This window comes from Gopherus evgoodei, chromosome 13, assembly GCF_007399415.2.
Source record: "Gopherus evgoodei ecotype Sinaloan lineage chromosome 13, rGopEvg1_v1.p, whole genome shotgun sequence".
Classification (NCBI taxonomy): Eukaryota; Metazoa; Chordata; order Testudines; family Testudinidae; genus Gopherus; species Gopherus evgoodei.
In genome coordinates, this window is record NC_044334.1 from 2,163,408 (window position 1) to 2,180,435 (window position 17,028).

Consider the following 17,028-nt stretch of genomic DNA (forward strand, 5'->3'; position numbering starts at 1 on the left):
CGTTCTGGCCAGCTAATTCTGGAAGCCTCAGGAGTGTATTGGGTTTTTTTTTTAATTAAGATCAAGTTAAAAGTCACCTAAATGCAAAGCTGGAAAACTCTGGTCTCTACCCAGTGGCAGACCTAGAAACTGATGCTTCATTCCTTAGCTCACCCCAAACTCACTCAAGTCAAGGGGAGGCTGGGTGCAGAAGAGATGCAAGGTCATCTCCTGGGACAGTGCTCCTACTCAGGCTGTGCTAAGGTCTTGGAGACGTTTACGTGTGCTGCTCTGGAAATTACAGCCCCTACTAGGGGGCGCTGCAGAGCCACGAGCCAGTTACTAAAGCAGGGGGGGCAAACTTTTTGGCTTGAGGGCTGCATTGGGTTTTGGAAATTGTGTGGAGGGCCGGTTAGGGGACGGGGTGGTGGCCTGGCCCCCACCTCCCATCTGCCCTCCCCCCCCCCCCGGGACCCCTGCCCCATCCACACACCCCCGCTGCCTGTTCCTTGACCACCGCCCTATCCAACCCTTCCTCTCATTCCTGACTGCCCCCCGGGGACCCCTGCCCCATCCAACCACCCCTTCTCCCTGTTCCCTGACTGCCCCCAGCTGCCCCTGACTGCCTCCCACTGCCCCATCCAACCCCCACTCCTTCCTGACTGCTCCATCCAACCACCCCTTCTCTCTGTCCCCTGACTGCTACCCTGCCGCCCCATCCAACCATCCCTCCTTCCTGATGGCCCCACCGGGGATCCCTGCCCATCCAACCACCCCTTCTCCTTGTCCTCTCCCGGAACCCCATCCACCTGCCGCCCCTTCCACTCCCCATTCCTTCCTGACTGCCCCCCAGGGATCCCTGCCCATCCAACCACCCCTTCTCCCTGTCCTCTGACTGCCCCCCACTGCCCCATCCAACCTCACCTCCTTCCTGACTGTCCCCCGGGACCTCTGCCCCCATTAACTCCCTGTTCTCCCCAACCCCCATCCATACTCCTTCCCCATGATCACCACCCTGAACTCCCCTGCCCTCTATCTAACCCCTCCTGCTCCGAGTCCCCTTAGTGCACTGCCTGGCGCGCTGGTGGCTGGTGGCGCTACAGCCACGCTGCCCAGCTGGAGCCAGGCCATACAGCCACCACGCAGCACAGAGACTGGGTCACTGGGCTCTGCAGCGGCACTGCCCCAGGAGCTCACAGCGCCACCGCCCAGAGCATTGCGCCGGCAGCGGAGCGAGCCAGCTGAGGCTGCGGGGGGAGGGGCTGGGGGCGAGCCTCCTGAGCCAGGAGCTCAGGGGCTGGGCAGGATGGTCCCCCGCGGGCTGTAGTTTGCCCACCCCTGTACTGAAGGAAGGGACTCTTCTCATGTCCTTGTTTCTGCGTGGGCCCAGGTCAAACTCTCCTCCCTCAAAGAAAGGACTCGAGGAGGACCAGGCAACTCCTGTACTAGGAGAACTGGCCCAGGGACTGCAATGAGGTGGTGCTGGTGGTTTATTGCAGTGATGCCCAGGGGGCACAGTTATGGCACACACGGAACCCAGGGCAGACTGTTTTCATGTTCTAGGAGGTGTGATGCCATCTCTGTGCATGACACATTGAAATCCCAGCCCCTGCCCCTGGACCTGGCTTGCTCTGATTGTGGCACTGGCTTTGAGGACTGTTCCAGTCCCTGCGAGCTATAGTTAACAGCAGTGGAAAGTGGGATGAGAGGCTCTCCCAGGATCCAGACCCTGCAGGATTCCTGAGTTCAGCAAAGTGGAGCCCTTCCGTTTTTGCCAATGTGAACATGGAAAATGGTCATTGTACAAAAGATCCCTTCTTAGTGCAATTTTAAAAAAATGCCCCCTTGGGTGAGAAGGGAGGGAGCGTGGCGCAGCCCAGAGAAACCACTTTTAGCAGAAGTCCTGAGGACAGCACCGCAGCCACCATCTGACACCAAATGCCACGTCTGTGCGGAAATGTACGTCAGCCTAGAACACTAGCGATCAGCCCAGCAGGGCAGAACGAAATCACACCAGGCTATTGCTCAGGCCTTCGAGGTTTGCTTCTGGTTCAGACACACTGTGACATGCCAGGAAGCTAATGAGGCAGAAGGCCTGCTTAAGCATCAGCTAGTCTGTACAAAGTGGAGTCACTCTGGTTTCATTCCTTCCATAGGTTATGAAGGGGGATTTTAAAACACCAGCCAATCTGAAAGGGCATCTTCAGGTGAGAGAGCCCGTGCTCTGTGTGTTCCTAAACCTATTACTGCCAGAAGCTGGGCCTGGACGATGGGATGGATCACGAGATAAATTATCCTGTTCTGTTCATTCCCTCTGAAACACCCGGCATTGGCCAGCGCTGGCCTAGAAAGACCATTGGTCTGACCCAGCACAGGCATTCTCATGTTCTTATGACACACAATAACCTAATGGTCAACACACTAGGGCTGTGTCCAAGCAGGAGGGCTTGGGCAACCAAGACTGCCTATTTAATATGGGAAATGTTAAAGTAAGCCGTGATTTTGGCTATCACAGTAGCATGTGGGGAGAGAGGCACCTCTCAGGTAGCCAGCATTAAAAGCATGTAGAGATTCACAAGTGAAAACCATTGCTTTGAATTAGCAGACTCAGAAACTCGTGCAGCCTGCCGGGTGGGGGTGTAATTGTGCTCCCTGCAAGAGGCACCAGCTGCAGATCCTGAATGGTTGTCAGGTGTAGTCCCATTGCAGTGATGAAGGTCTGGGTCACTGGGGAAGCCTACATATATAGGAGAGGTTGTGCTTTTGCCAGGAGATCACCCTCTCAACTTACTCTGAGGCCTGGGCTACACTAGCGGAGGGGTTCCAACTAAGATATGCAACGTCAGCTACACTATTCGCGTAGCTGAAGTCGAAGTATCTTAGTTCGACTTACCTGACGGTCCTCACGGTGGCGGGTCAACTGCTGCGGCTCCCCCGTCGACTCCACTTACTCCTCCTGCCGAGGTGGAGTACGGGCAGTGGTTAGCGGATCTATTTATGGTGTCCAGACGAGGCGCGATAAATCAATCCCCGATACATCGAACACTACCTGCCGATCCGGCGGGTAGTACAGACGTACCCTGAGAAGTGCAGTGGGAGAGTTTGTGTTTTGTATGTGACTTAATACTAATCATCGTTTTTCTTGGATTGTTTTAGGTGACTCAGAATACGTCTGCTTCTCACTGAAAATTAATGATTTCCAGGTAGGTACTTGTGCTTTACTTGGAAATCCTGCAGGTCCATCTGCATTGCTCTGGGGTGGGGTTTTGCCTGCATAATTTCTAGTGCCTGTTGCTTAGAGTTCAGTGGCTCTAGGTGTGCCCCTGAGACACATCAACTCTGTGTTCAGTTTATTGCTCCAATTTGCCAGAATAATAGTTATTTTGCCAGATGAGTTTCAAAATTGATTTCTTGCCTTTCCTGTGAAAACATGTTTACTTGCCCAAAATGTAAATAAACTACTCGGGAACATCACCAGTCTGTAGGATTGCTGAGAACATGGAAATGTCCAGATGAACTAAGCAGTAGTTCTGTGTTGCAGGAGGAGAAACTCTGATAACCCTCTAGAACAGGGGTTGGCAACCTTTCAGAAGCGGTGTGCCGAGTCTTCATTTATTCACTCTAATTTAAGGTTTCGGGTGCCAGTAATACATTTTAACGTTCTTAGAAGGTCTCTTTCTACAAGTCTATAATACATAACTAAACTATTGTTGTATGTAAAGGAAATAAAGTTTTTAAAATGTTTAAGAAGCTTCATTTAAAATTAAATTAAAATGCAGAGCCCCCCCGGCCCGGTGGCCAGGATCCGGGCAGTGTGAGTGCCACTGAAAATCAGCTCGCATGCCGCCTTCGGCACGCATGCCATAGGTTGCCTACCCCTGCTCTAGGATGTGCCATTGGCCTCCATGGATTAATAATAAAAAAAAGTCAGACTATTTTTTAATTAACGAAACAAAACAAGCAGAACATCTCTGTAGTTCTTGCTTTCCCCTCTTCTTCTGAGACAAAGCTTAAGGTCCATGTTTTTACACAATAATCCCTACACTGTGTTGTAAAAATAATTGTGAGCACTTGTAAAATCTAAGGCCACGTCTACACTTACAAGTTGACAGCGGCACAGCTGTACGAGCCCTCGTGTAGTGCTGATGGGGGAGAGCTCTCCCATTGGCATAATAGCTACCACCGCTTGTTGAGTTGGTTTTATGTTGGGGGGAGGGAGAGCGTCTTCCGCCTACATAGCACTGTGCATGTGAACACTTATGCCATCAAAATTTGTTACTCAGTTGGGTATTTTTTCACACCCCTGAGCGACAGAAGTGTTGACATAAGTGCTAGTGTAGACATGGCCTGACATTTCAAATGTCCATTGAATTGGAAATGTTGTCTGGTTCTGAGTTTGAGACACAAATCAACATCATAATGATTGTGATAAAGGAAACAAAAGCGTTGAACAGCAACAGAGAGTATATTAGGCCTGGTCTACTCTTCCAGCTTACACTGGCATAGTGCTGTCAGTCAGGGGTTTGAATCCCTCCCCCCTCTGAAACGGAGCTATGCTGACAAGAGAAGCAGCAGTTTGAGGAGTTCCTATAGTGGCGGCTCTCCTCTTGTCTGTATGCGGTGCATCTACACTGAGGAATAGGCTCTGCCGTGTAGATGTAGCACCAGTCTTGGTTCCTGGTTGGGAGTTTGTAGGTCTCTCTCAAAGTCATTTGTAAGAGCCCTGGGTACAAATGATCATAGATTTGCTGTGTTAGGTATATAGCTCATTTCTCTGTCTCAAATGCTTTTTCCCCCTGCAGGAAGTTGCAAGTGGCCTTTCATTGCCCAGCAGAGAAGGAATTTGCAAATGCAGAAGTGGAAATCTGTTATCCAAGCATATTGCTTGCTACTAATATTGCCAAAATGTGACTGCTGTACCAGGAATGTATTTGCATTTATTTGCAAAGGTCAGACATTTCACACTTCAAGTACCAGTTGTCTACCTTTTCCGAACACTCTGTGGTAAAGAGAAAAATCTGTGGAAATGAATTTTCGGACTGAACCTTAGAAGTGCATTGGAATGAGATTTTATATTCAGTTACTTGAGAACTTTTTAAAGTTGCATTAAAATTGTCTTGTAATTTTGTCCTCTAATTTGAAACCAGAAATAGGTGTAATAACCGCATAGAGCCTTTGTTGTACAAGTGACAATCAGAGACCTGCTGTCTATCATTCCTTCACTGGTAACGTACAGAATCTATTGAAGAGTTAATATATGAGGCCGTTCTGTTTCAGGCATGGCTCAGTCTGGTTTATTTCCTGTGATGCGAGTGTTCTCCAGTACAGAAGAAAGTGTCCCAGGTGTGCTGGGCCAAGCCCCCATGCCGCTGCTCACTCTCCTGAGGTGCACCCAGGCGATGGGCCTGGAGCGGGGCCAGGCCTGTGTGACCCAGGGCAGGGGCATGTGGGGGTGCAGGGCCTGTGGGAACCTGGGGGGCAGCTGGGTGCCCCTGGCCTGTGAGCCTGGCTGGGGGGTGCGCCCAGGGGATGGGCCTGGAGGGGGCAGGGGCACGTGGGGGGGCAGGGCCTGTGGACCCTGGGGGGCAGCCGGGTGCCCCTGGCCGGTGAGCCTGGCTGGGGGTTGTGTCCCTGGGATAGGCCTGGAGGGGGCAGGGGCACGTGGGGGGGCAGGGCCCGTGGACCCTGGGGGGCAGCTGGATGCCCCGGCCTGTGAGCCTGCCTGGCTGGGGGGTGCGCCCAGGGGATGGGCCTGGAGGGGGCAGGGGCACGTGGGGGGGCAGGGCCCGTGGACCCTGGGGGGCAGCTGGGTGCCCCGGCCTGTGAGCCTGCCTGGCTGGGGGGTGCGCCCAGGGGATGGGCCTGGAGGGGGCAGGGGCACGTGGGGGGGCAGGGCCCGTGGACCCTGGGGGGCAGCCGGGTGCCCCTCGCCGGTGAGCCTGGCTGGGGGTGTGTCCCTGGGATAGGCCTGGAGGGGGCAGGGGCACGTGCGGGGGCAGCCGGGTGCCCCCGGCCGGTGGGTGCGAGACCACGTGCAGTGGCACCGGGGCAGAGGCTGGGGCCCCCTGGCCCCCCCGCTCAGGAGTGGGGGGCTGGGCCAGGCTGCTCCGCCTCCCGCCGCAGTCCGCCAGCACCATAGAGAGGCGAGGCCAGGACGGACAGCTGGGCTGGCCGCTCTGCCTCTATGTCTCTATGGTCAGGGGCGTGGCTTGGGCAATCGCGGCGCAGCCCGGAAGTAAAGGCCCCCGCTTCCTGTTTCCGGGTCAGCAGCGCTGGTCGCCTTCGCGCAGCGGAGCCGAGTGCTGGCGGGAAGCCGGAGTCCCGAGGCCCGTGTGACCCCAGGCGGAGCCCGCTCTCCCGGCGCGGTGAGCGGCCGGCACTCAGGGTAGACGCGGGCCCCTCACCCCCCGCCGCAGTGTTCTGTGCTCGCGCTGCCCCCACTGCCCGTAACGGGGCGTCACTAGCGCCCTGCCCCCCCGTGTCACGGCCTCGCGCCGGCTGTGCCCGGCCCCTCCCCCCCCCGTGTCACCGCCTCGCGCGGGCTGTGCCCGGCCCCTCCCCCCCCGTGTCACCGCCTCGCGCGGGCTGTGCCCGGCCCCTCCCCCCCGTGTCACCGCCTCGCGCGGGCTGTGCCCTGCCCCTCCCCCCCCGTGTCACCGCCTCGCGCGGGCTGTGCCATTTCCCCCCCCTCACCGCCTTGCATGGGATTTGCCATTTCCACCCCCTCTCGTGTCACTGCCTCGCATGGGCAGTGCCCTGCCCCCCCCCCCCGGTCATCGTGCCCACCCTGCTGCCAGCTCGCTGACTCTCCCGGGCTGTTGCTCTCTCCTAGGCCATCATGTCGATGTCCCATCTCTACGGCAAAGATGATGATGGTGATGTGGAGATGGAGAAATTTGAAATCACGGACTGGGACCTGCAGAACGAGTTCAACCCCAACCGCCAGCGCCACTGGCAGACCAAGGAGGAGGCCACCTATGGCGTGTGGGCCGAGCATGACTCGGACGACGAGAGGCCCAGCTTTGGAGGCAAACGGTACGGGCAGATACCAGTGCCCTGCAAGCTTTGGCAGTACTGTGAACACACAGAATCGTCTCTTTGTTGTTAGCGTAGCCGATAAGCTAAAATAACAGTCCAAATGAGAGACTGATTCCTTAATGCAGTACCAACCGATTTCTCACTTTTCATTTGATTCTTTGTCAGTCTGCAAAGGGCGACTCCATTACATGTTCTATAGGATATTTGATTTTGTATGTTTTCCTATAAATGTAACTCAGTGACTTGATGTAAAGAGCCTGATTCAGAAGGCGAAGCTCTCTAAGAAATTGTGCTACTGTGGCCAGTTTGAGATTGTAATGGCTTTGGAGGGTATCTGTGTAGAGAGGAGAGGGGTTAATATTTAGTTCAGTGTGTTATCAAATGGACTGAATTCTTCATATATACACCTCAACCTCAATATAATGTGACCCTATATAACATGAATTCGGATATAATGCGGTAAAGCAGGGCTCTGGAGAGGTAGGGGGCTGTGCACTCTGGCGGATCAAAGCAAGTTTGATATAACGCAGTTTCACCTATAACGCAGTAAGTTTTTTTGGCTCCCGAGGACAGCGTTAAAGCGAGGTAGAGGTGTAGTTTGGTTCCAAGACTTGTTTCCTTATTGCCCGGTTAGTAAGTGGTTTGTGAGGGAGATCACCAGCGTGCTAGGTCACAACTCATTAGAGAGAGCCTTGCGTGCACACTCAAAACCAACATTTTCCATAGCTGAAATATCAGAAGTTTAAATTTAACAGCTTGTAATGCTATTTCTTAACACTGTGTTTATTTTGAAATCAGGAAAATCTGCACCAAGGTTTTTTTGAGTGTGTGCATTTCAAGTTCTGATTCAATGGAACAGTGTTACAACAGCATGACCGTGAAATCCCTTTTTTGTGCAGCTCTCGGGACTACTCAGCCCCTGTTAATTTCATCAGTGCGGGACTAAGAAAAGCTGCAGCTGAGGAAGTGATAGAAGAAGATTCAGATGAGGATGAGAAGCCCATTAAGCAGGAAGAATTCCCTAAAGAGTTTGTACCAAAGAAATTAAAAACAGTGAGTTATTCATAAAACTACCTACCAGACCTATTTAAGTTATTTACGGAGTATCAGCCATGGTACAGTCTAGGTACTGGCTCAGTAATACAGCAGCTGAGAAGGGAGAACAATGGCTGAGTAAGATTACAGAGCCACTTGTGATACTGGTTTGCAGTGGAGGGAGGAGTTTCCCTTGGCTTTTCTTAGTGTATTTTGATGGATTGCATATGTTCTTGGGAGCTTCACTCCTCCCCAGGCCTCTTAAGCCCCTTCCCTTCATTAATACTCATTTTGAGTTGAATGAGGTTGAAGTAAATGAATATCCAGCTTTTGCTTCTACCCATCAATGATAAATATTTTTTCAAATTTTTTTTCACAGAACTAAATGTGATTAGCATAAGCAAATTACCAGTTAAATGGATTAAAAATCCAAATCCATTTTTCGACTGTTCAGATGCAAAATATCCGGAACCAACTTATTTCCGCCCACAATACAGCCTTACAGATCAGCCCATAATGGGAACGGGGCTACAAACCCCCAACTCCAGCAGTGGGCCTGGGGAGCTCTCTGACAGAGAGTTCGAAGAGCAGCACAGAGTGCAGGCTGCTGAGGCTCCTCAGGGGCAGTCTCATCTTGAGACAGATGGCCAGGAGCTTGGTGATTATATCACTTATCTGGTATTGGTTTCTTTTTCTTTTTCTTTTTAACAGGGTGGTCATTTCAAACCCAGCCAGAAAGGATTTATAGGAGGGACCAAATCTTTCATGGACTTCGGCAGCTGGGAGAGACACACAAAGGGAATAGGGCAGAAGCTTCTTCAGAAAATGGGTTATGTCCCTGGCAGAGGGCTTGGAAAGAATGCTCAAGGTACTGTGTGTTTTCCCCAAGAGCGTGGGCCTGAGATGGGGATTCTTTAAGGAAACTGCACACTTGGTTCTTGTTTGCCCACCTCTTCTTCAGACAAGTTGGATCATCAAGATCAAATCCAGTTGTATTAGTTTTAAATAATGACAGCAGTAATTAGATGAAATTGACATATGGTGGGAGAGTGCACAATCTCTGATTATGTAACATGAGGAGGAGACAATTGGAGGGAGATTAAATTAAAAGGCATTCAACTTGGAACAATCAAAGGAAATGCTATTTTGTGCAGTGTATAGAATTCATTAGCATCGGTGGTCAGAGGAACATGCTATATCAGGTTTTTAAAAGTGCCTGAAAATTTTAGGGCCACCAATAACAATGTGTAACTGCAAAATACTGACACTGCTGAAGACAGAATGCCAGACTGGATGATCTGTGCCAGTTTGATAACTCTCTCTTTCCTATGGTGACCTATTTACAGCTTTTCCTGTTCAAATGGTTAGACCCCACTTCCTAGCTGACATTCACAGACTGTTCTGAACCCCACCCCCAGGTATCATCAATCCGATTGAGGCCAAGCAAAGGAAAGGCAAAGGGGCCTTGGGAGCATATGGCTCTGAACGAACCAGTCAGTCCTTGCAGGACTTCCCTGTTGTTGACTCCGAGGAAGAGGCTGAAGAGGTATGACTCTTGGTCTGTCTGTGTCACAGGGTTAAGGGCTCCCACTGTGTTGAAGACTCCTATCGCAATGTGCAGTACTAGGGCATTCTCCCATGTCGGGGAAGCCATTCAGCTCACTGGCATGCAGGAAGCTGAAGTTACAGATTCCATTCCTTTCCTTGTGGTTTTTTTTGTTTTTTCTCCCTATCCCTTGAAAGAGAGACTTATGCTAATGGCTTTGCCCTTGCTGCTGGAATCTGACTTGCTAATGCTCTGGGACTGTAACGCCTGTTTGTTTGGCTGGGCTAATGGGAACATTTGAAGGGTTTTTTTCCCTCTGTCCTGGGAATAAGATCCAGAAATGTACTGATTAGGACAATCTGTAATATGTTTGACTCGGCCACAGAATTTCAGCCAGTAACCTGCCATTAAGCTTTAATCTTTGCCCACTGTTTTTATATACTGCATTCTTTAAAGGACCTGAGCTGAAATATTCTTGTGTAAAGAATCCTATGACAGACTTGCATGGCTATCCAGCAACCTGAATCTCTGGTCTGATTTTGGCTTTTTATTTAGGAATTTCAGAAAGAGCTCAGTCAGTGGAGGAAGGATCCTAATGGAGGCAAGAAAAAACCCAAATATGCCTACAAGACAGTAGAAGAATTGAAGGCCAAAGGCAGGCTTGGCAAGCAGCTCACAACTCCTCAAAAGGAACTATCCCAAGTTAAGGTAAGACCAATATCCAAAGCAATGATATGTTTAAATCTCTAGGAGATTCGCATCTGCCTAAGGTGTGCATTATCCTCATTATCATCCATACAAGACAGAATGAAGATACTTAGCAGAAAATCTGCAGAACATGTGGCAGGATCTTGTTGCCTCTTTCAGCAAAAGTGCTGGTTCTGGGAGTACTTAAGAATCAGAAGCTTTGGTTATTGACAGGCTAATGAGAACCAAATTCTCAACCCCTGAGGGATAGTGACTGGACTTGTCCTTGGTCTGTTTGTCTGAAATCACAGTTCTTGAGGTAACAGAATTGCTTAAGACTTTCCTCCAGATGCAGTTTCTTACGTTATAAAGTGACTTGTATTTATGGTCTTGTGCAATAGTAGAGGGGAAAACATAATCCTTTCTCTCCAGATACAGGCAGATAGAAAAGACCTTTTCTCTGCTCTTTATTTCTGCCTCCAGCTCCTAATTTCCTGTGACACCAAATCCTTAGCGAGGCTATAACTGCATGGAGTGCAGTTGCTTTTGAGAGAGACCCAAACTGCTGCATCCTCAGTTTCAGTCTTCTTGCTCAAATAACTTGGTTATGTTAATAACAACTGGAAGCTGCTGAATTACCAGGATAGCTTCCAGTCTCAATCCTGGGTAATGGGTTTCCTTTGAATAGTAGTATTGAACTCTGGCTGTTTAGACACATTTGTTTTTGTTTATTGGAAGGTTATAGACATGACTGGCCGGGAACAAAGGGTTTACTACAGTTACAGTCAAATCAGCCATAAGCACAATATCCCAGATGACAATCCTCAGCAACCACTGGGCAAAGACTCCAAGCCCCAAGCATTTGCCTTGCCAGAACTGGAGCACAACTTGCAACTTCTCATCGATATCACAGAGCAGGAGATCATCCAGAATGACCGGCAGCTGCAGTATGAGAGAGACATGGTTGTCAACCTGACCCATGAGATACAGAAGATGTCTGAAATCCTCTCGCATGAGGAGACAGCAATTAGCAACCTAAGCAAGGTCCTGGAATTGGTGGAGGAATGCGAGAGGCGAATGCAGCCTAACTGTGACAATCCACTTACCTTGGAAGAATGTGCAAAGATTTTTGAGACCCTCCAAGATAAGTATTATGAGGAATACAGAATGTCCGATAGAGTGGACCTAGCAGTAGCTATCGTCTTTCCTCTCATGAAAGATTACTTCAAGAACTGGGATCCCCTCAAGGTGAGTACTGGGTTTGGCTTCAGTATTTTATCAGTTAGGACTGAAACGATTTTTGTAGTTTGCCTTGATTGAAAAGTTGACTAAACAACCATAGGAAATCATACAGTTTGTTCATGGTCTGTTGCAGTAAATGTATGCATGCAAAATGTGGGAGCACTCTTAACCTGCTAAGAACAGGAGAGCTGCTGACATTACTTGCTAAAGCTGAAGGCCAAGATTTTCTAAAGTGACTGGAGATTGTGAGAGTCTCAGTGTTTGGGTGCCTGCCTGGAGACCCATTATCAAGGGGCCTGATTTTCAGAGGCTGGTGGTGGCTCAGAAGAAACAGTAAATGGCGAGACAGGTCCCTTTCTTTTTATTGCATGGGAAGTCTGCCTAACTTGGCAATGAAAGGGTGTGCTGTCCAGCAAGTCATGCCATTTAGCACATGGACAGATAAAACATACAGTATCATATCTGTAGTATGTAGCTTTAGCGTTTACAAATCTTATTTCTCCTTGCCCTGGTGTCTTTGGTTTATATTAAATCCACTCCAGGGTTATACCCTGATGGGAGACTGACTGCCACATCCTATCAGTTTGTCGGCAGAGGGGAGGCAGGGAAAAGGTCTCTCTCCCTCAGCACATTACCACCCCTCTGCTTTACATGCTAATAGGCAACCATGAAAGTAGTAAATGTTGCCCTGGCTCATTTTTTCTTTTCAGGACTGTATGTATGGCACAGAAATTATAGCTAAGTGGAAAAGGCTTTTAGAAAATGATCAGTTGTTATCGCACAGTGGGCAGGATCTAGCAACGGATGCTTTTCACAGGTAACCAATGGTACTTGTATGCAACACTCTCAAATGATGGTCTCTTGGGATGGAGAAAAGTGGGTGGAAATGCACTTTCCAGATGATGCCCTTTTATGAACTGAAGTGTCTGTTAAAATCCAGCTGTCAAATGTAAACAAAGTAGCCTTTTTAATTCCCTGAAGTCCTCTATAAAAGACAAAGCAAATGTTTAACATCTACCAGACCTAGGCTGTAGCTTAATCTTGACTTTGATTCTTCCAGGCTCATGTGGGAAATGTGGATGCCGTATGTAAGAAACATAATAACACAGTGGCAGCCGAGAAACTGTGGACCAATGGTAGATTTCTTGGACAGCTGGGTGCATGTTATTCCTGTTTGGATACTGGATAATATTCTGGATCAGCTTATCTTCCCCAAACTACAGAAGGAGGTAAGATGAGAGGTCCATTTACCCTGAAGCCACACTCTGAACCAATGTTCAAACCATCGTGAGTTACGAATATTGGATAACTTTTTCATTTTGGAGCCTCAGGGCAGCATTAACAACATTGGGATGCTTTCATTATAATTGTGCGTGCATTTGGTGGAGAGGGGCTCAGCTGCTTAGGAGTCACTGGGTAGATTTATTTCTATTGCAGTAACTTTTTGTTTGTTTCAAGGTTGAAAACTGGAACCCTCTGACAGACACTGTCCCAATCCACTCTTGGATTCACCCCTGGCTTCCACTGATGCAGTCTCGATTAGAGCCATTATATTCTCCAATCCGAAACAAGTTGGCAAATGCACTGCAGAAATGGCACCCCAGTGACTCCTCAGCCAAACTGATCCTTCAGCCCTGGAAAGAAGTGTTTACACCAGGATCTTGGGAGGCCTTCATGGTCAAAAACATTGTGCCTAAACTCGGTGAGGCCAGCCAAAGAACAGTCACCCACAACCCTGCTGATGCCATCCAAACTGGTTTAAAGTCTCTCTAGCCTAAAGTAAAACTCAGTGTACTGTTTTAAGATGGATGCTTCTAGCAGAGAGTAGCACCCAGTAGAGATTTAGCATACTTGCCTTTTTGGAGCCAAGGATGGCTTCTGTAGCTATTCAGATTATCCAAACAGTTTAAAGAGTTTGAACCCTGTTAGGCAGCATCTTTGATTTAAGTCCTCTTTGACCACTTAAACTGCTAGCTGAATAGGTTGAAGTACTTCCTGCAGTTTAAAGCAGCCAGTGTGCCAGCAGAGCAGTTCCTATTCTGACTTCTCTCTTCTGTCCCCAGGGATGTGTCTCAATGAGCTCGTCATCAACCCACACCAGCAGCATATGGATGCATTTTACTGGGTGATCGACTGGGAGGGGATGGTCTCTGTGTCCAGCCTTGTTGGAATTCTGGAGAAACACTTCTTCCCCAAATGGCTGCAGGTGTGTAGTTAAGAGACTAACCAATGAACTGTTTGCTTTAAAGAACAAACCAATGATAAGGTGGTGGTGAATGGCTGTGAGGGACTTGGCTCTCTGGCTGTTGCCAGGTGAAATATTTTATTGGTTCAGCTCAGAATTCCAATTCCTGCCCAGTGTAAATTGCATGGCAGAAATGGCTTGAATGTTAAATGCAGACATTTCTTAGTGATGGAGACTGTGCTTCTTTAGCAGACACAGATTTACAGTCCTTTCTTCTTAGTATAAGCACATTTAGAATCAAACTAACTGATACTGGGGGGAGGCATTGATCCATGTTTGTGCCACCCCATTGATGTGTGTTTTTCAATTTCTTTGCAGGTGCTGTGCTCCTGGCTAAGTAATAGCCCCAATTATGAAGAGATCACCAAGTGGTACCTTGGTTGGAAGTCTATGTTCTCAGACCAGGTGTTAGCACATCCATCGATCAAGGACAAATTTAATGAAGCTCTTGATATCATGAACCGGGCTGTCTCTTCCAATGTCGGTAAGTAACTTGTTGTGAAGGCTTCACCATTTCTGTCCTAACTGGTGCTTCCCAGTATAGCAGTACTTGATTCTTGCATTCAGTCAGAACCCCTGCTAACTACAATTTCCATAGATCCTGCCACCACTCATGTAAAAATGCTTTTGCTTCTGTTCCAGAAATGTGTGGCACTAGACTGCTCTTCTGATAGCTGCAGTTGACTGAACTATAATTTTTTTGGAACAGTTGCTGTTTTCATATGTAAAGGGCAGAGGTATAGAGATATTAGATGTCTTGTATCTGTGTGTTTGTATGTCAGTGATTAACATAAGAACGGCCAGACTGGTTCAGACCAAAGGTCCATCTAGCCCAGTATCCTTTCTACTGACAGTGGCCAGTGCTCCAGAGGGAATGAATAGAACAGGTAATCATCAAGTGATCCATCCCATTCCCAGCTTCTGGCAAACTGGCCAGGGCCACCATCCCTGAGGGGCCACTGTTCAAATACTTGTTTTCGAAAGCTACAGTCTGTGATCTTAGCTTTGTGGTGAAAATTGGTGCTTCTTCCCAGCACTATGGAAGCGTCCAGTAGGAAGTACTCTTGGGAATTAGTACAGCTTGTTAGCAGCTGACAGGATTGTAGAGGGAGAACTAGACACATAAAAGTGCAGAACTTAAGAGATGAATAAACTGTCTCCGAAACCCACTTCCCTGTGTGTGTCCTGCCTCAGCAGTGAATCAACTTCTTACCCTGCTTCTTTTAAAGTGTCATTGTATAGTCCTGTGGAAGGACTGTGGGCCCATGGCACAGTACAGAAGAGTCAGTCTTGAAGGCTGCATTATATTCCTATAGTAAAATAATGAACCAGATACACAGCTATAGGCATACATTGTACCATACTGGGAATTCACCGCCTCTCAGACACTCCTAGCATGGTACTCGGAACAGCCACCAAGTGACATAAAGCCTCTCTCTGTGTGTGGAATTGATGATTGATGTTGAGCTCTTTAAGGCTACTGAACTGCCTGGCTTCTCAGCAGTCACTCTGTCTAACCTGCTAATAGACAGCTGGTCTGATTGCAGGGACTTGGGGGTTTGGATGGAGCATGGCATGTTTGCCCAGATTTCCCTCCGTATCTAATGGCATTGCAGTGGAGCAACTTCCTACAAGCGTCCATGTCCAAGCTGTTCTAGACACTCTGGCGAGATTCAGTGACAAAGGCTTGTTTTAAATCTTGCCATTTGTCATAGTTCAATAGAATTGATTTAGCAGGATGTTCAGGTGAAACATTCTCTATCTCTTTAGCATCAAATACTGTAAAAGATGCACAACAGCATTTACGACTGCCCCTCTGACTCTGTCCCACTGGACTAGGTGTATGCTGCACCCCTGACATTCAGCATTTAGGTTCATCACTGTATCCTGTTCAAAAATGGATTGGAACCTTGCCTTCACCTATTTCACTTTTTCCTCAAACAGGTGGCTACATGCAACCAGGTGCTCGGGAAAACATTGCCTATCTCACTCACACAGAGCGGAGGAAAGACTTCCAGTACGAAGCTATGCAGGAGCGGCGAGAGGCTGAGAACATGGCCCAACGGGGCATAGGCATGGCTGCTAGCTCTGTGCCAATGAATTTTAAAGACCTCATTCAAACAAAAGCAGAAGAACACAATATCGTCTTCATGCCTGTGATCGGGAAGCGGCATGAAGGAAAACAATTGTACACATTTGGACGAATTGTGATTTACATTGACAGGGGCGTTGTGTTTGTACAAGGAGAAAAGACATGGGTGCCAACTTCTCTTCAGAGTCTCATTGATATGGCTAAATAAGGATCCTCCTCTGTGCCAGGAGCATTGTACATAGAAAGTATTGTCAGGATTCACATGCTAACAGCTGTTTAGTGTGACTAACAGTAAAGAGGTGACTTGACGTTGTAGATCTGACGGATTTTTCAGTTCCTTTGTAAGATTTTTTTTTAACAGTGCTGTTCAGACAGCACATGTTGGTAAAGTTAGCATTTAAAAGGTGCTGTTGAGTGAGAGATACAAACAGTTGTCACACTTTAAACTAGATTAGCAAGCGTATCAAGAATTTCTCACCTAACTCAAAAAGAACAGGAGTACTTGTGGCACCTTAGAGACTAACAAATTTAAATCTGTTAGTCTCTAAGGTGCCACAAGTACTCCTGTTCTTTTTGTGGATACAGACTAACACTGCTGCTACTCTGAAACCTGTCACCTAACTCAGTTTCCCCATGAGGCAACAGCTGCACCGATAAAACCCTCAAGAAAAATGTTTCTGCAACTTGCTTGGCTGACGAAATCATGCTTCCTGAATTCCAATTCAGTGTGTGGGTAACTCAGTGTTTCTTTCTGGTTTTAGCTTCATCCTTGCACTGGAATCCTACAGGCAAAGCCTTATGATAGGTAATTTCATACACAGGCCTCAGAGTGGGTGGGTGGTGATGCTTCAGCAAACTTAAAGGACATCTGCCTGGAAGAACTTGCTCAGTATCTGTATATATACTAGTGATGAGTTGTTTTAGGCCTAACTCTTCCTGTCTAGAGGTACTCAAGATCTGGATCATCATGCAAGAATGCAGTCAATAGCTGACTTTCCAAGGCAGTGAACAGGGAAAGGCCCCCTGTAGTCCATGGCTTCTTGATGCAGTATTTTTAACTGTGGTTGAGATCCCCTTAACATCTCATTTTCTCTGTTCTGTAGGGGGGCTGATACAAAATATAGATCTAAACTTCTACCTCGCTGAAGGCCAGCCTTTTTCTGG

At 48.3% G+C, this 17,028-nt stretch overlaps 2 protein-coding genes across 6 annotated transcripts in view; both read left to right on the plus strand.

Moving 5' to 3' along the window:
• TPST2 (tyrosylprotein sulfotransferase 2) overlaps nucleotides 1-5,240 on the plus strand; it is a 31,585-nt gene extending 26,345 nt beyond the window's left edge. For all 4 annotated transcript variants that reach the window (XM_030582379.1, XM_030582382.1, XM_030582380.1 and 1 more), the window contains 3 exons: nucleotides 2,136-2,186; nucleotides 3,136-3,182; nucleotides 4,782-5,240. In XM_030582379.1, the coding sequence (XP_030438239.1) occupies nucleotides 2,136-2,186; nucleotides 3,136-3,165 (81 nt within the window). In that variant the 3' untranslated portion in view covers nucleotides 3,166-3,182; nucleotides 4,782-5,240. The remainder of the gene's footprint in view (nucleotides 1-2,135; nucleotides 2,187-3,135; nucleotides 3,183-4,781) is intronic.
• A 1,006-nt stretch (nucleotides 5,241-6,246) lies between these two features.
• Nucleotides 6,247-16,179, plus strand: TFIP11 (tuftelin interacting protein 11). Of its 2 annotated transcripts, none has more exons than XM_030582375.1 (13): nucleotides 6,247-6,364; nucleotides 6,812-7,014; nucleotides 7,917-8,070; nucleotides 8,764-8,920; nucleotides 9,471-9,598; nucleotides 10,154-10,306; nucleotides 11,024-11,533; nucleotides 12,238-12,344; nucleotides 12,588-12,756; nucleotides 12,986-13,229; nucleotides 13,591-13,733; nucleotides 14,091-14,256; nucleotides 15,717-16,179. In XM_030582375.1, the coding sequence occupies exons 2-13, from the start codon at nucleotides 6,818-6,820 to the stop codon at nucleotides 16,070-16,072; spliced, it is 2,484 nt and encodes an 827-aa protein (XP_030438235.1). In that variant the 5' UTR covers nucleotides 6,247-6,364; nucleotides 6,812-6,817; the 3' UTR covers nucleotides 16,073-16,179. The 2 variants fall into 2 exon arrangements, with proteins under 2 accessions (XP_030438235.1, XP_030438236.1); XM_030582376.1 differs by having other exon boundaries at nucleotides 6,250-6,344.
• Nucleotides 16,180-17,028: the final 849 nt, after the last annotated feature.